The sequence below is a fragment of the Sebastes umbrosus genome, chromosome 21 (genome assembly GCF_015220745.1).
Source record: "Sebastes umbrosus isolate fSebUmb1 chromosome 21, fSebUmb1.pri, whole genome shotgun sequence".
NCBI lineage: Eukaryota > Metazoa > Chordata > Actinopteri > Perciformes > Sebastidae > Sebastes > Sebastes umbrosus.
The window spans coordinates 2,336,196-2,356,514 of record NC_051289.1 but is presented as its reverse complement, the minus strand read 5'-3'; the positions used below and the strand labels follow the sequence as shown (position 1 = coordinate 2,356,514).

The 20,319-nt window shown below is 37.8% G+C and overlaps 3 protein-coding genes across 21 annotated transcripts in view; all 3 read right to left on the bottom strand.

Moving 5' to 3' along the window:
- Window positions 1–2,487: 2,487 nt before the first annotated feature.
- rpl22l1 (ribosomal protein L22-like 1) lies at window positions 2,488–4,923 on the bottom strand. 3 transcript variants are annotated; one of them, XM_037756365.1, is made up of 4 exons: window positions 4,827–4,923; window positions 3,108–3,221; window positions 2,780–2,901; window positions 2,488–2,680 (listed from the first exon to the last, which is right to left on the bottom strand). In XM_037756365.1, the coding sequence occupies exons 1-4, from the start codon at window positions 4,833–4,835 to the stop codon at window positions 2,533–2,535; spliced, it is 393 nt and encodes a 130-aa protein (XP_037612293.1). In that variant the 5' UTR covers window positions 4,836–4,923; the 3' UTR covers window positions 2,488–2,532. The 3 variants fall into 3 exon arrangements, with proteins under 3 accessions (XP_037612293.1, XP_037612294.1, XP_037612296.1); XM_037756366.1 differs by having other exon boundaries at window positions 2,780–2,971; window positions 4,827–4,922; XM_037756368.1 differs by having other exon boundaries at window positions 2,780–2,941; window positions 4,827–4,922.
- Window positions 4,924–7,507: 2,584 nt separating this feature from the next.
- LOC119480252 (eukaryotic translation initiation factor 5A-1-like) lies at window positions 7,508–14,294 on the bottom strand. 3 transcript variants are annotated; one of them, XM_037756358.1, is made up of 5 exons: window positions 14,099–14,294; window positions 10,844–11,031; window positions 10,037–10,141; window positions 9,075–9,206; window positions 7,508–8,711 (listed from the first exon to the last, which is right to left on the bottom strand). In XM_037756358.1, exons 1-5 carry the CDS (start codon window positions 14,277–14,279, stop codon window positions 8,646–8,648), a joined length of 672 nt encoding a protein of 223 aa, XP_037612286.1. In that variant the 5' UTR covers window positions 14,280–14,294; the 3' UTR covers window positions 7,508–8,645. The 3 variants fall into 3 exon arrangements, with proteins under 3 accessions (XP_037612286.1, XP_037612287.1, XP_037612288.1); XM_037756359.1 differs by having other exon boundaries at window positions 13,966–14,103; XM_037756360.1 differs by lacking the exon at window positions 14,099–14,294 and adding an exon at window positions 13,814–13,833.
- Window positions 14,295–19,204: 4,910 nt separating this feature from the next.
- tnikb (TRAF2 and NCK interacting kinase b) overlaps window positions 19,205–20,319 on the bottom strand; it is a 63,716-nt gene continuing 62,601 nt past the window's right edge. For all 15 annotated transcript variants that reach the window (XM_037756311.1, XM_037756319.1, XM_037756312.1 and 12 more), the window contains one exon: window positions 19,205–20,319. This exon is cut by the window's right edge and continues 929 nt beyond it. The gene's annotated coding sequence lies outside the window, so the exon portion shown is untranslated.

The following is a 20,319-nucleotide window of genomic DNA, read 5'->3' as shown; positions in this document are numbered from 1 at the left end:
ACGGGTTTGATACGCAACAGATGAGCTAACGGGAGTGAATCCAGACACACTACGTCCTTTTCTGTTGAAGGGAATAAAGGTTCTTCGTTGGCAGCCTGAAGTTATTCATACAGGAGAGGAGACTCATCATGCCAGTCTGAACTGAGGAGGATTTTATTGAGTGGAAAATGATTCTTTAGTGATTGTTGTTGTTGTTGTTGATTGTCTTTTAGTAAAGCTGAAACACGTGGTTCTAATCCATAGTTTATAAGATAAATATTTATCTATTAATGTATTGGGAACACTTTTGTCTCATTAATAATAATAAAATAGTGAAGTAATTCACTTCCCTTCTGTTTATGTTGACCTTTTATTGTTTTGCTGAAATCACAAACTTGTTTTGAAGGATAGTAATAAGCTTAAAAGGCTTAATTTTACACATTTAATTCAGTTTAATAGACACAAGGAGGAGTACTACTACTATCACTACTCAGCCTGTGATAACAGTTGTATATGTCTTCTGGAGAAAGGTGGGGTTTGAGGGTGTGAGGCTGGGATGGTTAAATTTAGAGCTTACCCGAATGCTTTTTTTGTTTGTTTTTAAAATAAGTATATATAATAAATAATAAATAAATAAATAATAAATAAATATAATAATAAAGTATAAATCCCAAAATAACCCAGTAAGGAATAATCCCATAACATTATTCATATTATTATTAGTTATTCTCAGACAGTTATTGCTGTTTGTTGTGTGTAGAGGTGTGTGTGTGTACAGTAGTGCAGCAGACAAAAAAGAAAAGAAGCATTTGAATTTTGATTTGGAGGTTGGTTACCTTGGCAACGGTCAAAGCTTTGAAATATTTGGGTCATCCCTAGCAACCTTTTTTTCTCTTAGTATGCACTTTTTGTTGTCAGAATTCAAAACAAGCCGTGACCTTTGCTGTAGACTTTGTGTATTAATCTAAATAAACATTTGATGGTTATAAAAAAAAGAGATGCTTTTCTTCCCATCTGCATTTGGCCTCATCAACAGAGCCTGGGACCCTGACACTGACTCTCATCCTGTCTTAGTTTAGTTCCTGTGTTAATTGACCCCAGATTATAGCAGCCAGCTACATTAAAATAAAATGACATACAATGACAACAGGTACATGAACACAGCTGAAGATGACAAAATGAATAAGCAGAAAGACTAGTAAATGAGTAAGTGGGGTTATTGACCAACAGTCCGGTACTTTATACTGTAAACTTTTGCACATTCCTGCACAGCTCTTTGATTTTTAAACAGATATATTGCACATTTTTCATAGTATTTTTTAAATATTTTTATTGTAACTTTTTTCTATTGCATATTTATGTTTCTTGACTTTGCAGTAATTTATTTTTATTTTCTCTTGCACCAAAACACCAAGGTTAATTCATTGTATGTGTACTTGGTAATAAACCCGATTCTAATTTTGAGTTGTATTATGGAAATTGTTAAGATCCAGTGTTTTGGACCCATACTATCTATCGTATTGACTAAAAGTCCGATTTTTAGTCCAAACTATAGTATGTTTTTACCTTTATCTCAATTTAATGCGACATTATTGGTACTTTGATATAATAACTGTGCCTGTATTCTCTTGTTTCTGGATATAAAAGTATATTCACTACTTAAAAAGTGTGTAGCACCACCTAGTGTTCATTTAATGTACTGCTACACAACCATCTTCAGCTATATATAGACGAGCATCAGGAGCAGATCCATATGAGGTGTTTATCTACCCTCATTTATATAAATAGGGTGGACAAAATAATAGAAACACTTGTATAAAAATACAGTTCAACAGCATCATAAACTGCAGTCTCCAAATTGATCACACAGTTGAATTAACACCTCTCTAAGACAGTTATATTATAACCTTCATGTGGAAGGATTTATTTAAGGAGCGTTGCATCAAACTGCTTTGGTTTTAGTGAGGTGTACCTAATAAACTGGCAACTGTTTACATACATGCTGGGTAAATTATCCAATTAGAAATATGTTGGTTAAATGGTGGATAGAACACTTTGAGAAACACACAAATTGCTAATTAATTAAGTACGAGTATTTTTCTTAATGGGTCTAATAATGAAATTAAAAAACACATCCATATGGTTGCTGCATTGCTCTGTATTAAAACAACTTTAAGGTTATGATCAATATTGGGATTTTTACTTTGACCTGTTTTAAAAACTTTTGATAGTCTGATGTTTTAGAGATTTTTGTAAATAAAAACACTTTCTTTACTTAATCACATGGATGGCAATGTCTGTTTTCTAAACGTGTTTCATTCTCCAATTGACGCAATTTTTGTGGTCCTGAAAGTGTTGTTGTGACACTTGTCCATATACCTGAAGAAAGACGTGTAAACCGACCGCATTAATAGCAGTAAATGACATTTTCAACACACCCTTCACGCCTTTAGGTGTGCAGAGAATGTTTACAGAATAACACAATAAAAAAGACTCAAGACAGAAAAGTTATTTTTCCACATTTATTCTCCTGACACCATGTGAGATATCTGTTTACTCGTCTGCCTCCGACTCCTCGTCGTCATCCTGACTGATCTGGAAGTAACGCAGCTCGTACGTCTCCTTGTCGGACGCCACCACTCTCAGCCAGTCGCGGAGGTTGTTCTTCTTCAGGTACTTTTTCGTCAGGTACTTCAGATACCTAGTGGGGGGTAAAAGTGGGGTCGTTTAGTCCCAAAGTTTTGATTTCCTATAATACAGTTTGCTGAAGTTTGCTTGCGTCGTAAACGGGAAATCTCACCTTTTGGAGAACTGCTTCTCAGACGTGACGTTGATCTTGTTCTTCATGCGGCCGACCTGGACGACGTTGCCCAAGTTCCCTGTCTTTCCATTGACCTTTATCCTCTCTTTGAGGAAGATTTCCTGTTGGACAGAACACATTGACGCACTAGGGAAGAGAACCCTAGTATATTCGGAGCTAGGGAAGGTGACCCTAGTCCAGACGCAGGGTTAGCTGCATGTAAAGATCACTGAATTTACTGGCTTTTTACAAGTTTTCCTAATTCCTAAGCAAAGTGCAAACACATAAAAGGTTTAACAAGTGCAGCAATACTTGCAGTGAGACTTACAAAGTTTGCACCGTCCAGGATCCCATCCTCCACGGGGTGGGTCAGGTCCAAGGTGAACTTCCATGCAGCTCCCTTTTTAGACTTCCTGCCAACAGCTGGCCTCTTCTGTTTGAGCTGTGAGGTAAAAAAAAAGAGCCGCAACAGGGTCAGAAACTTCAGGTGTTCCTCTTTAAAGTCTCTATTCTAGCTTACAAATATTTACCAGTGATAAGGCATCTAATCTCCACCAACACACTATGTTGATGCACCATATCCTTCATAAGTTAATAAATCTTTAAGTTAAGTGTCTTTAAGCTATCTGCAATCTAATATCTTATCAATATCTTTTCTAATCTCACTACTTTCATCTTTAGTTGCTCTTTTGTTGACAAGTTTCTGTTCATTAAAAGCTCATTTCCATAGCTAGTAACACTTGTTGACACTTGTTTAAGATAAATTAAGATAATCCTTCATTAGTCCCACAGACGGGAGATTTGCAGGATTACAGCAGCAAAGGTGGACAGCTCAAACAAGAGGCATCAATAAAAAACAAATCAAGATCTAATAAATAAGCAAGTAAACAATACAGATATAGTAAATAAAAAAAAAGTTATAAAAATAGGCTGAATAAGTGGTTGGGTTTACATTATTGCACATATGAATATGAAATAAGAAATGTTAATATTGCACAATATTGATAATCTAAAATTACAATTAATTTAGCAATTTAACATTTTGTTAAATAGCTATACTTGTGAAGTCACAATTAGATGCCATTGCATTATATAACTTACTGAACCATATAAAAGGTATTGGCAGAAATGTATCAAATTAAATTTAAAATATTTGTTTTAATTTAACATGCAAAATCTGTCTGGTACTATTAAAATAGGCAGTAGTAATCTTTTAATTCTACTAGTCAGAAAAGTAGGTTATGCAACAAGTTATTTTATTAATAGTGAAGTTAGCATCTAATACATCAACAGTAACCAGTAGCAACTTAATTCATTAATTAGACCAATCAGCACTCATTTAAATAAGATGTTTCTTAATGATTCTAGGTGTTGACAATGAGGGTCAGCTAATGCAACAGTAGAAACATCTTTTGAGTTTAATTTCTACTTTATTTTAACTACTAGAAGGATAGCTAATATGAAAACAATGCCGAAATGACTATTGGGTCTCAAACTACATGTAGACTGACAGCACACATCATTGTTAACCAGTCAAGTGGAGTAAAACCACAGATATGAGATAAAACAGCCATTTCTTCTATGGAGTCTGGCTTCCTGTCACGGACTAATGAATGGAACGCGCGTCAGCAAACGTAACGACTACTACAAACATCCTTTTGATAATTTTCTACTTTATTTTAACTACTAAAAGGCTAGCTAATATGAAAACTATGCCGAACTGACTAGTGGGCCTTAAACTATATGTAGACTGACAACACACATCAATGTTAACCAGTCAAGTGGCGTAAAACCACTGATATGAGATAAAACAGCCATTTCTTCTATGGAGTCTGGCTTCCTGTCACGGACTAATGAATGGAACACGTGTCAGCAAACTGCTAACTTCTTTTGATTCCTTCAGTAGAAAAACGCTCAATGTTTCACAAATAGCTGCACGATTAAAGCTTCACTTTGTTTGAGTAGGTAATGAGCGAAAAAAAGTTGTGAAAAGGCAAAGAAATTAATGATAAAATGGGCAAATTCCGGAGGAGCTGGCAGGACTTACCGGCGCCATGTTGAGAGATCGGACGTGAAAGGAGGAGCCGGAGGTGACGCAGCAGTGACGTAGGACGTTGCGTGAAACGCCCTTACCAAATATGGAAAACCCAGATTTAGCTGTAGAAAAATCTGGAAAATACCTCAATTAACGAGTTGTGACAAGACTACTGGCACGGCCGAACTCTTAACCAACTGTCCGTTGTGTCTTTTAGTTTCATTATTTGGCAATACCGACAGTTATATTTAAATTTAACTAAGTTTTGTCTTAAAACAACTGACTTTAGAATGGAAGTCTGGCCTGTGACGTAGGACGCTGCGTGAAACGCCCTTACCAAATATGGTAAACCCCCGATTTAGCTGTAGAAAAATCTGGAAAATACCTCAATTAACGAGTTGTGACAAGACTACTGGCACAGCCGAACTCTTAACCAACTGTCAATTGTGCCTTTTAGCTTCATTATTTGGCAATACCGACAGTTACATTTAATGTCACTGAGTTTTGTCTTAAAGGTCCCGTATCGTGCTCATTTCCAGCTTCATACTTGTATTTTGTGTTTTTACCAGAACATGTTTACATGCTGTAATGTTAAAAAAAACAACTTTATTTTCCTCATACTGTCTGCCTGAATATACCTGTATTTACCCTCTGTCTGAAACGCTCCGTTTTAGCGCATTTTGACGGAATTGCAACAGAATTGTGTTGCTAGGCAACAGCTTGGGTCCATGTGTACTTCCTTTCAGCTGATGACGTTCACATACACTGCAACCAGGAATAAACTGGGACACATTTAGAATGTTTACGTTAAAAATTGTGTCAAGGGTCTAAATATTGTATATTCGTGACATCACAAAAGGCCAGAAATCCTGACAGCTTGTTTCAAATGCAGAGTTTCTGAATACGGGCTGTGTGTATTTCCCTGTGGATTGAGTGTTTCGATACTTTCACAGTATTTATATAGGACTTAAGCCTGCTTTATAATAAAAAAAACATGAAAATCGATTTTTAACAGCTGACTTTAGAATGGAAGTCTGGCCTGTGACGTAGGACGCTGCGTGAAACGCCCTTACCAAATAGGTTTGTAGGAAAATACCTCAATTAACGAGTTGTGACAAGACTACTGGCACAGCCGAACTTTTATCTAACTGTCAATTGTGCCTTTTAGCTTCATTGTTTGGCAATACCGACAGTTGCATTTAAATGTCACTAAGTTTTGTCTTAAAACAACGGACTTCTGAATGGAAGTCTGGCCTGTTGTGTGATGATGGAGTCCAAAGGTCAACGACAGCCCAAACACACCCTGATAATAAACCTGCTGAGCCTGGTCAATCATTCACACAGCTCCCCTGCTCTGCTCCTGGGCCTCAGACCAGCCCATCTATATGAACACACAGAATTAAAAATCCCTCCTGATGAGTCAGAGAAACCAAAACTGGTCAGATGATTAAACATGCATCCTTCTTTCCATCGTGATGCCACTTGTGGCTCGGCGTGCAGACATGCACATGAGTATTACACCACTATTGGTACATTCGGGCAGGGTGTGTGTGCGTTTTCTCTGCTGCCATGACTTCAAAATGCAGATACACAACAAAAGATGCTTCAGCACATTAGAAAAGTAAACACGTTTCAATAGAAAACATACTGTGTATATCCTGGAATTTATTCATGTTTAGGCTTTTCTTCTCTTTTCAGTAGTTTGTATTCATAATGCCACTTTTGAGTGGCATAAAAATAGAAGTTATACTAAACACCAGCATTTATAATCCTATTTGTGTTCTTCTAAACACAATTATGTTTATATAAGATGATCAAATTAGCTGAATTTATCCAGTTTTTTCATAGTTGTGAGGTTTGCTTTGAGCAAATTATATGATTGAAGAGTTATTTTTAGTCAAATTTAATCTGTATCTTTAGTTTCTTTTGATGGTTTTCTACATTTTGTCTTGGGTGCTGTATTGTTTTGTATGTCGTTGTGGATCTGCTGTTGCAGGAGCCTTTTTTTCACAATCTGCAGCGCAAAAGGCATACTGAAATTCAGGTAGTTGTCACTTTACAGAGAATGATTGTGACCTACAATACTCCTTTATACGCCTCACATTATGTATTTTTAACTCTTGATACTTATGTAAAATATCAATATCAAAAATCAGAAGCAGGACATTTGCTTTGAGTATGTTTCAGTATGTGTTTAAACAGGATTTAAGTACTTCTAAAAGGTAGAAAACAAACACAACTTGCACAAGGATCAGGTACTTTATCTGACAGGTCTTCTAGGTGACTTTGCAGAGAATGATTTGAGATATGCAAACATCAGATTTGACCCACAACACTACTTTATACACCTCACATTATGTACTTTTAAATCTTGATAATTGTAAAATATCAATATCAAAAATCGGAAGCAGGACTTTTGCTTTGAGTATGTGTCAGTATTTTTTTAATAGCATTTAAGTACTTTTAAATGCAAGTACAACTTTAACAAAAAAAAGGCAGGTGCAGTTAAAAAGTAGTGTATTTCAAAATGAAGTGCTTCTGCTTTTGGAGACATATAAGATACAAAATGTACAACTTTTAGTGATTATTTTGCTACGATTCGAGCACTTCATGTGAGCTACACCGTCACTTTAACATCACGACTGACCCGACACAATAACTGGGTACATTAAGAGACAGAAAACCAGACATAGTTTGCAGTTTTTGTCCATTTGTTTCATCGTTTTATTTTTTTGCCATCTCCAGTCAGGTGACAAAGGCCTCGAGTGAACAAAAAGTTTGCAACTCTACCACCCTCCCCAACCCGATCGAGTCCCTCAAAAGAAACACACGCCTCACTGCAAACCCGCCTCACACATTTCGGAGGCCCACACCGCTACACACTCATGCCTCTCAAAACAAAATATAACACTCCTTTTGTATTTGGGGGGGATGGCCGGGGCAGCGGTGGCGAGCCCTCGTCTGCCCCGGTGGTACGAGAGGTGTGAGCGCACAGCCCCTCAAACTTCTACACAGACAAGAGACTGGCATCACGAGGGTAAATCACTGAAGTTTGTTTCTGTTCTTCTTGGGGGGGAGAAAAAAAAAAAAAAAATCTCTTTTCTTGGTTTTAGAGCTTTGACATGCTGGGGTGGACCTCAAGTGCTCATAAGTGCTAGCCACCACCAATCCCAGCGGTTAGGAGACAAAACGGACCTTGTCGAGCCCAATCCACTCAGGAACCAGAGCAAAGGCCATGCTGGAAAGCGGTATGGCTGCTAGAGGGACGGCCTAAACCAGAATTTAGCATCTACAGGGGCTACCCTCCCTCCCACTGCTTTAACAACTCAAAAACTGCCCCCCTCCCTTTCCCTTCCCTCTAAAAGGCTTTAGACCTGCTATATTCAAGAATATAAAAAAATAATCATACAAAAGCTGAATCCCGTTGTTATTTAAACATTCAGGAATGTGAGTGGCAAAACCAACACTTTGAAGGCGAAAATAAGCAGGAATGAGCAACTGATCATTATTTTTGAAGTTGTTTTATATAAAGTAGATCGTTACCAAACAAAACCTCAGTGATCAGGCAGAGGACCACGCAGCGAACTGCGCTGGAACTTTCCCCAACAGCAATGGAAAAGAGAAACGAAAAGGGGCAGGGGGGGGAAAAAAAAAAAAAAAAAAAAAAAAAAAAAAAAAAAAAAAAACTAAAAAGAGATCAATGATGAGAGAAATCACAACAGAATGATTGAGGTTGTCTGTGAAGGCCGACGCTTTGGTGACAGAACCAATGAGAATGCAAGAGACTGGTTGTGGGTGGTGCTTGTTGCCTGGGCAGCAAAGTCCGTCTCCCTATTTGCTGGCCAGGACCTTGGTAGCGACAGCACATTCCTCCCCCATGGCAGAAATCACGGTGACCTGCGGAGAGCGCACAACATGTCCGAGTCAATCATCTGAAATTTAACACACGCAGCTCACACGCCTCATATTTCCTGTTCTAATTAAGGACTGAATCCTGTCGGCTTTCAGAAGAGTGAATGTCAAAAATATAAAAAACAAACGGCACAACACAAAGAATTTGACATATCGTCATTTACGTGTTTCAGTTTCTGGTGTCGGGTGTCTTCACGACTATGAAACATGAGTCAAAATGCTTACAGTCCAGGAATTCCACTGCACCATTGAGCATTTTGTGAGCTTCAAAAATCATTTAATACATTTGTGCATCAGGTCAAAACATTAAATAAAATACCTAAGAAGCCCCGAGCTTTTTACACTCACCATGAATTCATCACCGGCTTCGAACTTTGTCTCGATTTCCTTGCCGATTTCGCTTTCAGGGACACGCAGGTCCTCCCTGATTTCACCGTTGTCGCTCATCAGGGACATGTAGCCTTCATTGATGTTAACCAGCTGCGAAGGTGAGGACACACTGTCATTTACATGAACTGCAACATTGCAAACACTGGCGAAGTTATTCTAAAAATAAAGTAAATACTAGAGCATTTTTATTTGCCATGTAGCACATCCAGGTTCCTGACTTTAGTCCTCAAAACTCAGATGGTAGAACAGGAGTGACATTGATGTTGCACTGAGTCAGCAAGTCTGACAGCTGTCATCAGGAAATGTGACCCCACTGTGACCTGTATAATATGACACAAATACGTGACAGAAAAATTATTTAAATATTTTTACTTTAACGATATATTCCCAAAGCTCTAAAGAACAGTAAAAGGTACAGCGGGGGTCACATTTTCTGACGACAGCCGTCAGAAATGGTGACCTCCTGTTGCTCGCTCGTCTGTGGTCACAGATTTCAGTGTAATTCGGCATGTTACATTTGTCCTAATTTCATCATGCTCACATCAACCATAACCCTTTTTGAGATAAACATTAAGAAGTGCTGTCTACACATAATATTTCTTGTGTTTTCTTGGTCATATTGGAAGATGATGCTCAAGAGTTAGAGGGGGAAACCTCACCACTAGCAGAATTATTGTATTTTCTAAGCTAATATTCAATGCATAGGAAAATGTTTTGCTTCTATTAACAATTATCAAACAAATATTGACCAGAAAAAGAACCCATGATCAGATTAAGTGGCACATTTTTGGCTGGTGTAAATGATGTAAGTAGCCAGCATCTACTGAATTTTATGCAAAAGAAAAATACATTTCTAACTGAGTTATGCATTCTTTGGTTAACTGCAGTGACACCTGCATGATGATAGAGTTCTTGCGTACCTGGTAGTCTATCCTCTTGATGGAGGGAACATCCATGTTGTGGGTGGAAGGGCACATATCTTCATGCTTCTTGTTGGTGAAGATGTCGATGCCAACCAGGTTAACCTGAAGAAGAACATGCAGTCATTACAAGGTGATGTCAAGTATTTAAGAAACCTGTTGGGAGTAAATCTGTGAAGGTTAACAACAGACATGTTTGTGCACGCAAAACACAACAAATCACCGCCACCAAAATCCCCACCAAAAGGTCAGATGCAGCAGGATTTAGGTAAGATATTAATGATTTAAAATGATTTTTAAATGCTCTAAAAACTTCAATTTACACCGGGTCAAAAATAATTTATTTATTGTTTGATTTAACAGGGACAGTGCACATTAGTAAACATTGCTGTAAATGCACCAGAATTAGCCACAAGGGTATTTTTCCATCTGTAGTCCCTGGACAGATCACGAATCATGAAGTAACCAATGAAAATGTTTGCCCTCCCAGTTTAGGAAGCACGTGTAAAACACCTAAATAAGTAATGGCAACTTAAAAAATGTACAGCCAAAATCTTAATCTTTCTTTTTGACCAGGTCCCACAGAAGGGTAAAATACATGTGGGAGCACCTTGGTGTTTAAAGAAAAAGATAAGGAGACTGAGCATGTGCATTACTAAAACAACAACTACCAGACTGGTCTGAAATCTGAGATCCCCAAGGCCCAAGCTGAGCCTCTGGTCTGTGCCAACACTGGTTGACTCCATTTAAGACATTGCACTGCCACTTTACAGCCACTCTCATTTTGACGAGGCTACATCATTTTACCTTGGCATGTCCGTGCTTGCCGGTCTTGGAGGTGGACATCTCCACAATTTTGCAGGGATGTCCCTTCAGCACAACATACCCGTTCTTACGCAGAGCAGAGCACTGCATAGGGTAGGTGGCGGAGGCGCCGGACTCGCCAGTCGTGAAGTCAAGATCGGGATCTGCCATGGTGCGATGGGTCAGCGGTGCTGCAAAGGATATTTACAGATCAATTAGACTTACCATCAAAACAAGGAAGATATTTACATTAGCTGCATTCCGATTACGGCTCAAATACTAAACTGATTAGTCACGACATCACACTATGATGTGTAAACCTCATCTTGATGTTGATGCATGTGATTTATACATTAAACTGTACGAATTCTTTCAAGTACAAACATGACTGGCAGTAACCCTTATAATATGCTTGATATTTAAGTATTGATAGTGACACTGCTAAATCCACAACTGAAAAAATATCCCAACAAATACAGTGTCTACTACTGTAGATGCTGCTGTTTTAGTAGTTTGCATCTCCAGCAGACAGGTTGGGATTAAAAGACAACCTAATGCATTGTTTTGGTCCTTTAAAGAGAGTTGTTGACAATAAGAACAATGTAATTTATTGCAGCCTTACCCTTTAATTTAAAGAGCAAGAGTTTGGCGTTTCCATGACAGCTGCCATAATCAAAAGGTAGCTTGATCTGGTTACAATTAGGGATGCACCAATCTGACTTATTAAGTCCCGATAGCGATACCTTGGATTTGGTTATCGGCCGATACCGAGTACCGATCCCAGTGTTTAATTAATAAGCTGTATGTCTCACTGTGTGGAAGTGACTGGGATCATTCTGTTATGTGTAAAACAACATCAGGCTTGACTTAAACATTGCTTTCCTAACAAATAAATATATACATTTAGTGAATTGTAATTTATTATTAATATAATAAATCGTCCAAAAGCAACTTCTCAAAACTTAAACAGGAATTCAAATTCCAGCGTACAATGACTATAGTATATAAACACAGAATTAAATTCAATAGATTGGCGCCAGTGTCACCGATACCCGATTCAGCTGTTTGAGTCATTATAACCCGATAGCCGATCCGGTATCGGTGCATCCCTACTTTCAAGACAGCTGTTGACGATAAGAAAAATGTAAGGTATCGCCGGCCTTACCCTTTAATTTAAAGAGTAAAAGTTTGGTGTTTACATGACAGCTGCCATAATCAAAAAAGGCTTAATGTAGTTATAATTAAATTAGTGTGACAGATAAACTAATCCCACTTCTGCAATTAAAACCTTCAGGGATGTACCTAAAAACACACCACTAACATCTGTCCATAAAAACTAAATTTGAGGAATTCTATTGAGGGTGATGGACAATGTTTGTCATTGTTTTGTGTTGTTAATTGATTTCCAATGATATATACATACATACATATGCATAGAACTGCATATTTCCCCACGATCCACCAGCATTGTTTTGATCCTTTAAAGAGAGTTGCTGTCAATAAGAAAAATGTAATTTATCGCCAGCCTTACCCTTTAATTTAAAGAGTAAGAGTTTGGTGTTTACATGACAGCTGCCATAATCAAAAGGTAGCTTAATCTGGTTATAATCAAACTGGTGTGACAGATAATAGACTAACTGCACTTCTGCAATCAAAACCCTTCAGGGATGTACCTAAAAATACACTGTCCAAAAACAACATTTGAGGAATTTTGTTATGTTTTGATTTGTGCAAATGTTATCACTTAATGAGTAAACCCCCACACAGGGTGGGATTAAGACATGGACTAACACATTGTTTTGGTCCTTTAAAGAGAGTTGTTACCAATAAGAAAAAGGTAATTTATCGCCAGCCTTACCCTTTAATTTAAAGAGTACAAATTTGGTGTTTCCATGACAGCTGCCATAATCAAAAGGGAGCTTAATCTGGTTATAATCAAACTGGTGTGACAGATAATAGACTAACTGCACTACTGCAATTAAAACCCTTCAGGGATGTACCTAAAAATACACTGTCCAAAAACAACATTTCAGGAATTCTGTGAGGTTTTGATTTCTGCAAATGTTATCACTTAATGACCTAATGAAAATATGATTTTACAGCCTTAATTTAGCTAAATGATTAAGGGTTAAAAGCTAGTTTAGTGCCTGGCTTTGCTCTGTGCCACTGCAGCCTTTCCAGGGGCCCAACGAGTATATATATATATTTATATATACATCTGTGAGTAGATCTCGCGAGATCCCAGGGGGTAAAAGTGGCATCCTCATGATCTATTCTGCAGATTATCGATTAAATCCTCAAATAAAACAATAAATATATATACAAAACAACACATAAAAGACATGTGGAGGCATGTTGAGCTCCAACTCAGCACGAGGCTGCACCACTTTAAACAATTCTAACCACTAGTTTTCATTGTTAACAAACATTAACTTCAACTTCACAACCAACATTAGTTAATTAGCCAACACAATAGGTGACTGTAAAGATAATAACATTACGTCTTCAGGTGAATAAAGGAGTCATTTAAGACATTAGCGTGGTAGCTGGCCGGCCTGGAGTTAACAAGTGCAGCCAGATATATAACGGTACAAAGCCAGCCAACAATAACGGCACATACGCACACATCAGCTCACATTAGCGTGTATTTATAGTTTTAAACGACTTTAAAGAAATTAACAAGCATTAATATGTTAACATTAATGTGCTGTGGATGTTTATTAACCGGCTTAACTGCCACAAATAACCGTTATTAACCGTTATCGCGAGCTCATCATGAGCTAACGGCTAACTAACCGTCCATTCAGCTCGATCAGACCAACTGACGCTAACGGCTGTTTTAGAATGCTAACCGCTAACTAACCGTTCAGCGATTTTTTAAACGCCAACGGCTGTTTAACTGTTATGTTTGTATAACGGACATTTTTTAAAAATGAAAAATTTCAAATTTGAATAAAAAGAGAGCACACACACATTTAGCTGGGAGAGAATGACAAGCGACTTCTTCCACTGACCGCGCCGATAGAAGGCCGCATATCCCCCTTTTTAATTCAACCTGGTAGCTGGAACATGGACACCCACACCCTGTAGCATACTGCCGATATCCAGCCGAGATTAGTAAATACCTGACTTCTTCCTCAGACCGATGCAGCAGCTACTTTACCCAGCGCTGATTCCGTCAACGGTTCACTTATAAACCCGTTAAGAAGCTCCGTTTATCCCCCCCGAAGGCAGAAACACGCGCCATGCCACACTTACCTTCCAAGAAAAAGAGGACCGACAGTGCGCATGCGCGGGCAACTTTACTGCAGCATCCGTAGAGGCAGACGGGAGGGGTGCGTTTATGTGTTCCGGTGGCAGCCTGGCAGAAAGGGATGCCAGGTCTGAGACCAGGCGAACATGGCAACCCGGCCAGGTCTGACAGGTGCGGAGCATCCATCAGCAGGGGTCCAGGGCAGGAAGAGAGCCGGGGCACCCTCCCTACACCATCGCCAGCAGGAAAGCTGGCAAACTTATGACTTTATTCTCGTAATATTCAGCTTTTTTTTTACTTGAAATATTATGACTTTATTCTCATTAAAGGGACTGTTTGTAACTTTTTAAGCGTATAAATGTACTGGGTCGGGATCCCATGCTCCTCTGCCTGCTTGCCTTCACTGACACAGCGCGCGTTCTCGCTGTCTCGCTCCACCTCTAGACGTGAACGCGCGCTCACTCCACACTGCAGAAGAGTTAGTTTAGCTCTGAGAATATCTAGTGAATGCACAGTGGACGTTTGTGCAGAAATAACTGCTGCAGCTCCTCCAGACCAACAGAGGTTTCCCGTGTCTTGTGAAGTGACGGGGCTCCGCAGAGAGAAACGTTATCGTCTCCGACCAGGTGCCGGTGTCTCCCTGCGGGCGCAGTCGGGAGGCGATAACGTTTCTCTTCCTGCTTCAGCCCCGGCACCGACCCGCTTAAAAGCCAACACTAGGATCAGCAGTGATTCATGGAGAGACCTTGGTCTGGTCAGCTAACATTACTGCCAAGCAGCTGAAATATAGAGTGATATTGTGGTTTTAGCTGACGTGTGTCGCCTCACTGTTTTGGGTGATGCTCGTTCATGTCTATGTAGAGTGAGCACAAGCGCGAACCCGACGCTGACTTTCGTTGACTTAACAAGCATTTCTGAAAATGACAAATAGTCCCTTTAACTAACGACTTTTTTCTCGTAAAGTTATGACTTTATTCTCGGAATATTACAACTTTGTTCTTGTAAAGTTATTACTTTATTCTCGTAATATTACACCTTTTTTTAAACTTGAAATAGTATGACTTTGTTCTCTTAATATTACGACTTTTTTCTAGTAAAGTTATGACTTTATTCTCGTAATATTACAACTTTTTTTTTTAACTTGAAATAGATTACTTTATTCTCATAATATTACAACTTTTTTCACTTGAAATAGTATGACTTTATTCTCATTAAATCATGACTTTTTTCTCCTAATATTATGACTTTATTCTCTAAATCTCTGATTTGTTTTTTCCCCTCATACTTTTTTTGCCCTAATACTCCGTCGTAGTTCTGGAAATGTACACACACACGTTAACTGTGGCAAGATATTTGTAGATTTATCTTGGAAAATATTATCTGTGACTTTGAACTTCTTCTGGAAAATGTATTTTTATTATTATTATTTTTTAAAAAAAGGTTCAACACAATATATGAGAGAATATTTTCTAATCAATCTCATTATCATTGTCGCAAAGTTTTACATTCATAAATGCAAATTTGTGAGAGTTAAACCCCACTTTAATGTTTTGAAGAAAGAAATGGAACTATATATCAAAACAATATCTTCTGCAAAAAATCAAAAAGGCTTGTAAAACAGTGAGTCTCTGCTCCCATTTTAATGTTTTTACTTAAGTTACTATTATTTATTTATTTATTAACCCCTGGCATGTTTTGTGTTTTATGTTACTTTTTTAAATTTATTTATTTATTTTATTTTTACTTTTTACTTCGTCATAACATTGCGCCTTGAACTTTGACCCTCTTGCTCATCAGAGGAAAAAAGCATGCTGGCTAGCATGCTGCAAAAAGTGACCGGATGTAGTACGACATCCTGGTATTTTTTGGCATACTGCATTTGAATTACCATGTATTGGGACGTACTAAATTTTTTTATAGTATGGTAGTATGGGTATTGGAAAGCACAGTTTGTCTTGCTACACTTAGAAAGTTAATTTCATTTGTGAAAAAAGGCCTTATTTTCTGTCTCTGTACTATGTCTGTCAATTCAGTGTTGTTGTGTTTATTTGTTTACATGTCGTCAAAGTGGCCAGCTTTTTCGCCCCTGCTTTTTTGTTTTTCTTTATTTTTTTTTAAATAACATTGTTTGATTATGATTATGATTATGATTAGTATTATCACTTTTTCTTTTCCTTCAGTTGCTATTAATTTGAAAAAGAAAAACAACAACAAAGTAAATTTAGTCCTCCGAAGAGGGGTGGTGGTGGCAGGCCCAAATAAATAAATAAATAAATAAATAAATAAATAAATAAATAAATAAATAAATAAATAAATAAATAAAATAAAGTGTTACCCAGAGGTTGTCAAAGAGAAACCAAAGAATCCAGCACAACCTGCACCTGTTAATAAAGACTATAAGTGTGCACTTACGATCCGTTTTCTAAGTCTGATCTAAATTATTTTATCTCCTGTGTTTATGATTAAGAACAGAGGGAAAAAAACACTTTTTAGGCAGATTTTTTCTACTTTTGTGCCCCTGTGTGAAAATGTGAAAAAAAATTAGCCGGATTTTTTATGTTCTTTTTTTTCCTGTGGGAAAACAAGTGAAAACAAACTTGCACCTATGACTTAATAGTGTGTAAGAACTTTGTTGTTGTTGAAACAGAAGAATTCTGCACATTAATAAAAAATGAGTTCAAGTGATCATCAGTGTGCAGGACGACAACAACAACAACTTATGGTGCGAGAACTTTGTCGTCCAACTCCGGAGTAAAGAAAGAGAGCGGAGCAGGTGGTGTTGCTGTACAAGGAGAGGACATTTATTGTAGAGTTTCCAACATCACAGATGTGTGTCACCAGATTGAGGTCGTCTTTTTGACTGATTCCAGTGATTCAGACAAGGTGAAAACATACACTCACATGCATGTCACACACCTGTGCACACACCTGCTCACCTACACACACACACACACGCACACACACACACACACACACGCACGCACTCACAGGCCGACAGCCGTACATACGTTCACAGTCTTGATACGTACAAAAATTGAAATACAAATACAAATAATACCACAATAAAAACATTGTATTTTTTTTTTTTTTAGAAATTCTTATAGCTATGTTCTCTATTCTGTAGAAAGACAACTAAGCTTTAATAAGTGAACATTTTTTTGTCTTTCTCTAAAATGATCAGTAAGATATAACGAAAATTCTTACAGTATATATATCTTTTTTTTTTTTTTTTAATCTATGGTTTCTCACGCTGACCCTGCCTCCTGACCTTTTATTCACAGGGTGCTGATTAATGCTAACATCCTGCTCATGTAAAAGGCTTCAGCTGGCACCTATCACACCCTTTAAGATCAATGAACAAGAAAAGAAATAATCAAGAGGTGAACTACTTTCCTCTCTCGCAGCCTGATTGCAATCCCACAAACATCAGCGTTTACAGAGACCATCGTCGAACCAGCAAAAAATAGAAAACGTCATCCAAAGTGATGCTGAGCTCGTCGTGCTCGCCCTAAAATATAAATTTAATGGTAAATTATCCAGTGTACAATCTTGACTTATCTGACTGTTACTCGTGCGATAAAAGCCCGGGTGCTAAGTTCTTAAAAACTTTCACTTTTACAGCTCAGTGTTGTGAGAAAAAAGAAATGCTTCAGGGCTTCATGTAGAAAGTTTGACTCTCAGCTTCTACAGTCAGACCCGTCCGTGTATTGCCTTAAACTTACAATTCATAACAAGTGACGACAGGTAAAACATGTATGTCACCATGCAAAACAAAATGCACAACTAAATAAACAGTGATGAACTACGGAGAAAAAGAGTTGGAGTGTTAACCCAAACCAAACTTTTGTGTTAAGTCTTCGCTCGGCTCGTCGGTCACAAAAAGAAAAAAAATCCCATCTGAGAGAAACTAGTACGGAAGCCCTGGAAGGCGGAGCGAGAACTTTTTTTTTTTTTCTGGTGATACGTTTTCTAAATCTGATCTAAATTATTTTCTCTTCTGTGTTTATGACTAAGAACGGGTGAAAAAAAGATTTTGCCAGGATAATCTTTCCAAGTTCCTTTTTTCTTTTTCTGTGAAATGGGTGACATTTTTTTTCTAATTTTTCTCGGTACATTTTTTTCCCTGTGCGAAAAAAGTGAAAACAATTTTTTTTAAGCTGATACATAATTTGTTTTGCCTCTGTGTGAAAACGTGAAAAAATATTAGCCTGATTTTTTTATGTTCCCTTTTCCCTGTGTGAAAACAAATGAAAAAAAAAAATGTTTAGACTGACTTTTCTAAATTCCTTCTTTTTCCTGTTTGAAAACAGGTGAAAAAAATATTTTTAGGCTGATTTTTTTCGAAGTTTCTTTTTTCCCCTGTATGAAAACAAGTGGAACATTTTTTTTTTATAATCAGATTTTTCCAAGTTACTTTATTTTCCTGTTTGAAAACAAATGAAAAAAACTTTTTTTGGACTTATTTTTCAAAGTTTCTTTTTTTCCCTGTGTGAAAACAAGTGGAAAAAAACTTTTTTAAATCAGATTTTTCTAAGTGACCTTTTTCCTTTGCCTCTTAGTGAAAACAGGTGGAAGTAATTTTAGATTAGCGCCAATTAAAATACCTTCTAGGCCAAAAGAAAGACATGACAGTAATGTTACATAATTTGCTAACAGACAATATAACGTTAGACCATTTCACAGTTGTAAATGTATTTCGTGTTACAGTGAATGTGAATGACATAAACTGACAGGAAGTAAACATGAGCTGTTGCCTAGCAACGTGTGTTTAGAGTGCATGGAGAAATTAAAACTCACCTGGAAGAAAACCTGAATGCTTAGAAAAAAATGTTTTTTTTTCTTCCACTTGTTTTCACTAAGAGGCAAAGAAAAAAATTAACTAAGAAAAATCAGTTTGAATTTTTTTCCACCTGTTTCACAGAAAAAAAAAGGAACTTAGAAAGATTATCCTGGCAAAACTGTTTTTTCTCCACCTGTTCTTAAGTCATAAACACAGGAGAGAAAATAATTTCAGACTTAGAAAATGGATCACTAGAAAAAAAAAATCTTGCTTGCCTTTTCAGGTCTTCCGTAAACTACAGAACGGACAGACCAAAAAAGCGAGACTGTTATTTTTTTTTTTCTTCAGTGTTCTCACCTGCTTTTTGCGAAAATCTGCCCTTAACATCAAAGTGAGTATTTACACAGGTGCAGTGTACACAGAACAGCAGGGACAGAAAAAGGTGGAGAGAACAAAGGGCAGAAACTACTCTACGTCAAGTTCTCCTTGTGAGAAACGATGTGAAGTTATTGTTGTTGCTGTTGCAGCAATAATACAATATCTACAACCTTCCTTCCCCAAACCAGAAACACACCGGGACGAAGTAGCCGTGCAGCGTCCTCAACGATGAAATATAAAATGTCTCATTTCCCCCCGTGACACTCGCTGCTGTTATGTATTTTTCTCTCCGAAAGGGGGAAGGTGTTTCAGCAGCAGCACTCAGAGCGAGTGTTCACACTGTGAGCAACACCGTCATCATGGAAAGTAACGATCAGGGAAACAACGCTTCAACGGATTCTGATCGGACAGAGCTAAGAAGACACCCTTAAGGTTTTGCTACAAGATGTTAAGTCTAGAAAACATCCGTTGGGATTCAGTCATCACTATGAGAAGTGGTTTAGATGATAACAACAACAACAAGAGGCCATCATATATATAATATGAACATTTGGTCAGCGGCCTCAGAGTGGTTACGGTTGCTTTTGTTAAGGTCTCTGTTCACAATTAAATGCATGAATTAAATCTCTTATAAGGTGCAAAATGAGTCCAATTAAAGCCCAGTGTATCCGTGTGCGTGTAGACGGGGCCCAATTCTTAGGCCTCGTCCACACGTACACGGGTATTTTTGTAAACGCAGCTTTTACTATTTGGTCTTTCATCCACACCCAAACGGCGTTTTAGGTCACTGAAAACAGCTTTTGTACAACTCCGGCCAGGCTGAAGATTGTGTGCACTGTTATCTCTTTTGTGAGGCGTCACTAATGAGGCGACATGTCGTGCAACGTGGTATAAGTACATCCATGAGCGGTGGACTTGGCCAAATAACCTGCTAACAGGACTTTTTACATGTTACATTAGGGCTGTTAACGTTAACGTGATAATAACGTGTTCGTTTTAACACCACTAATTTCTTTAACGCATTAACGCAACTTGCAGTTTTGAGGTTGTAGCGTGCTCACTTTTAAA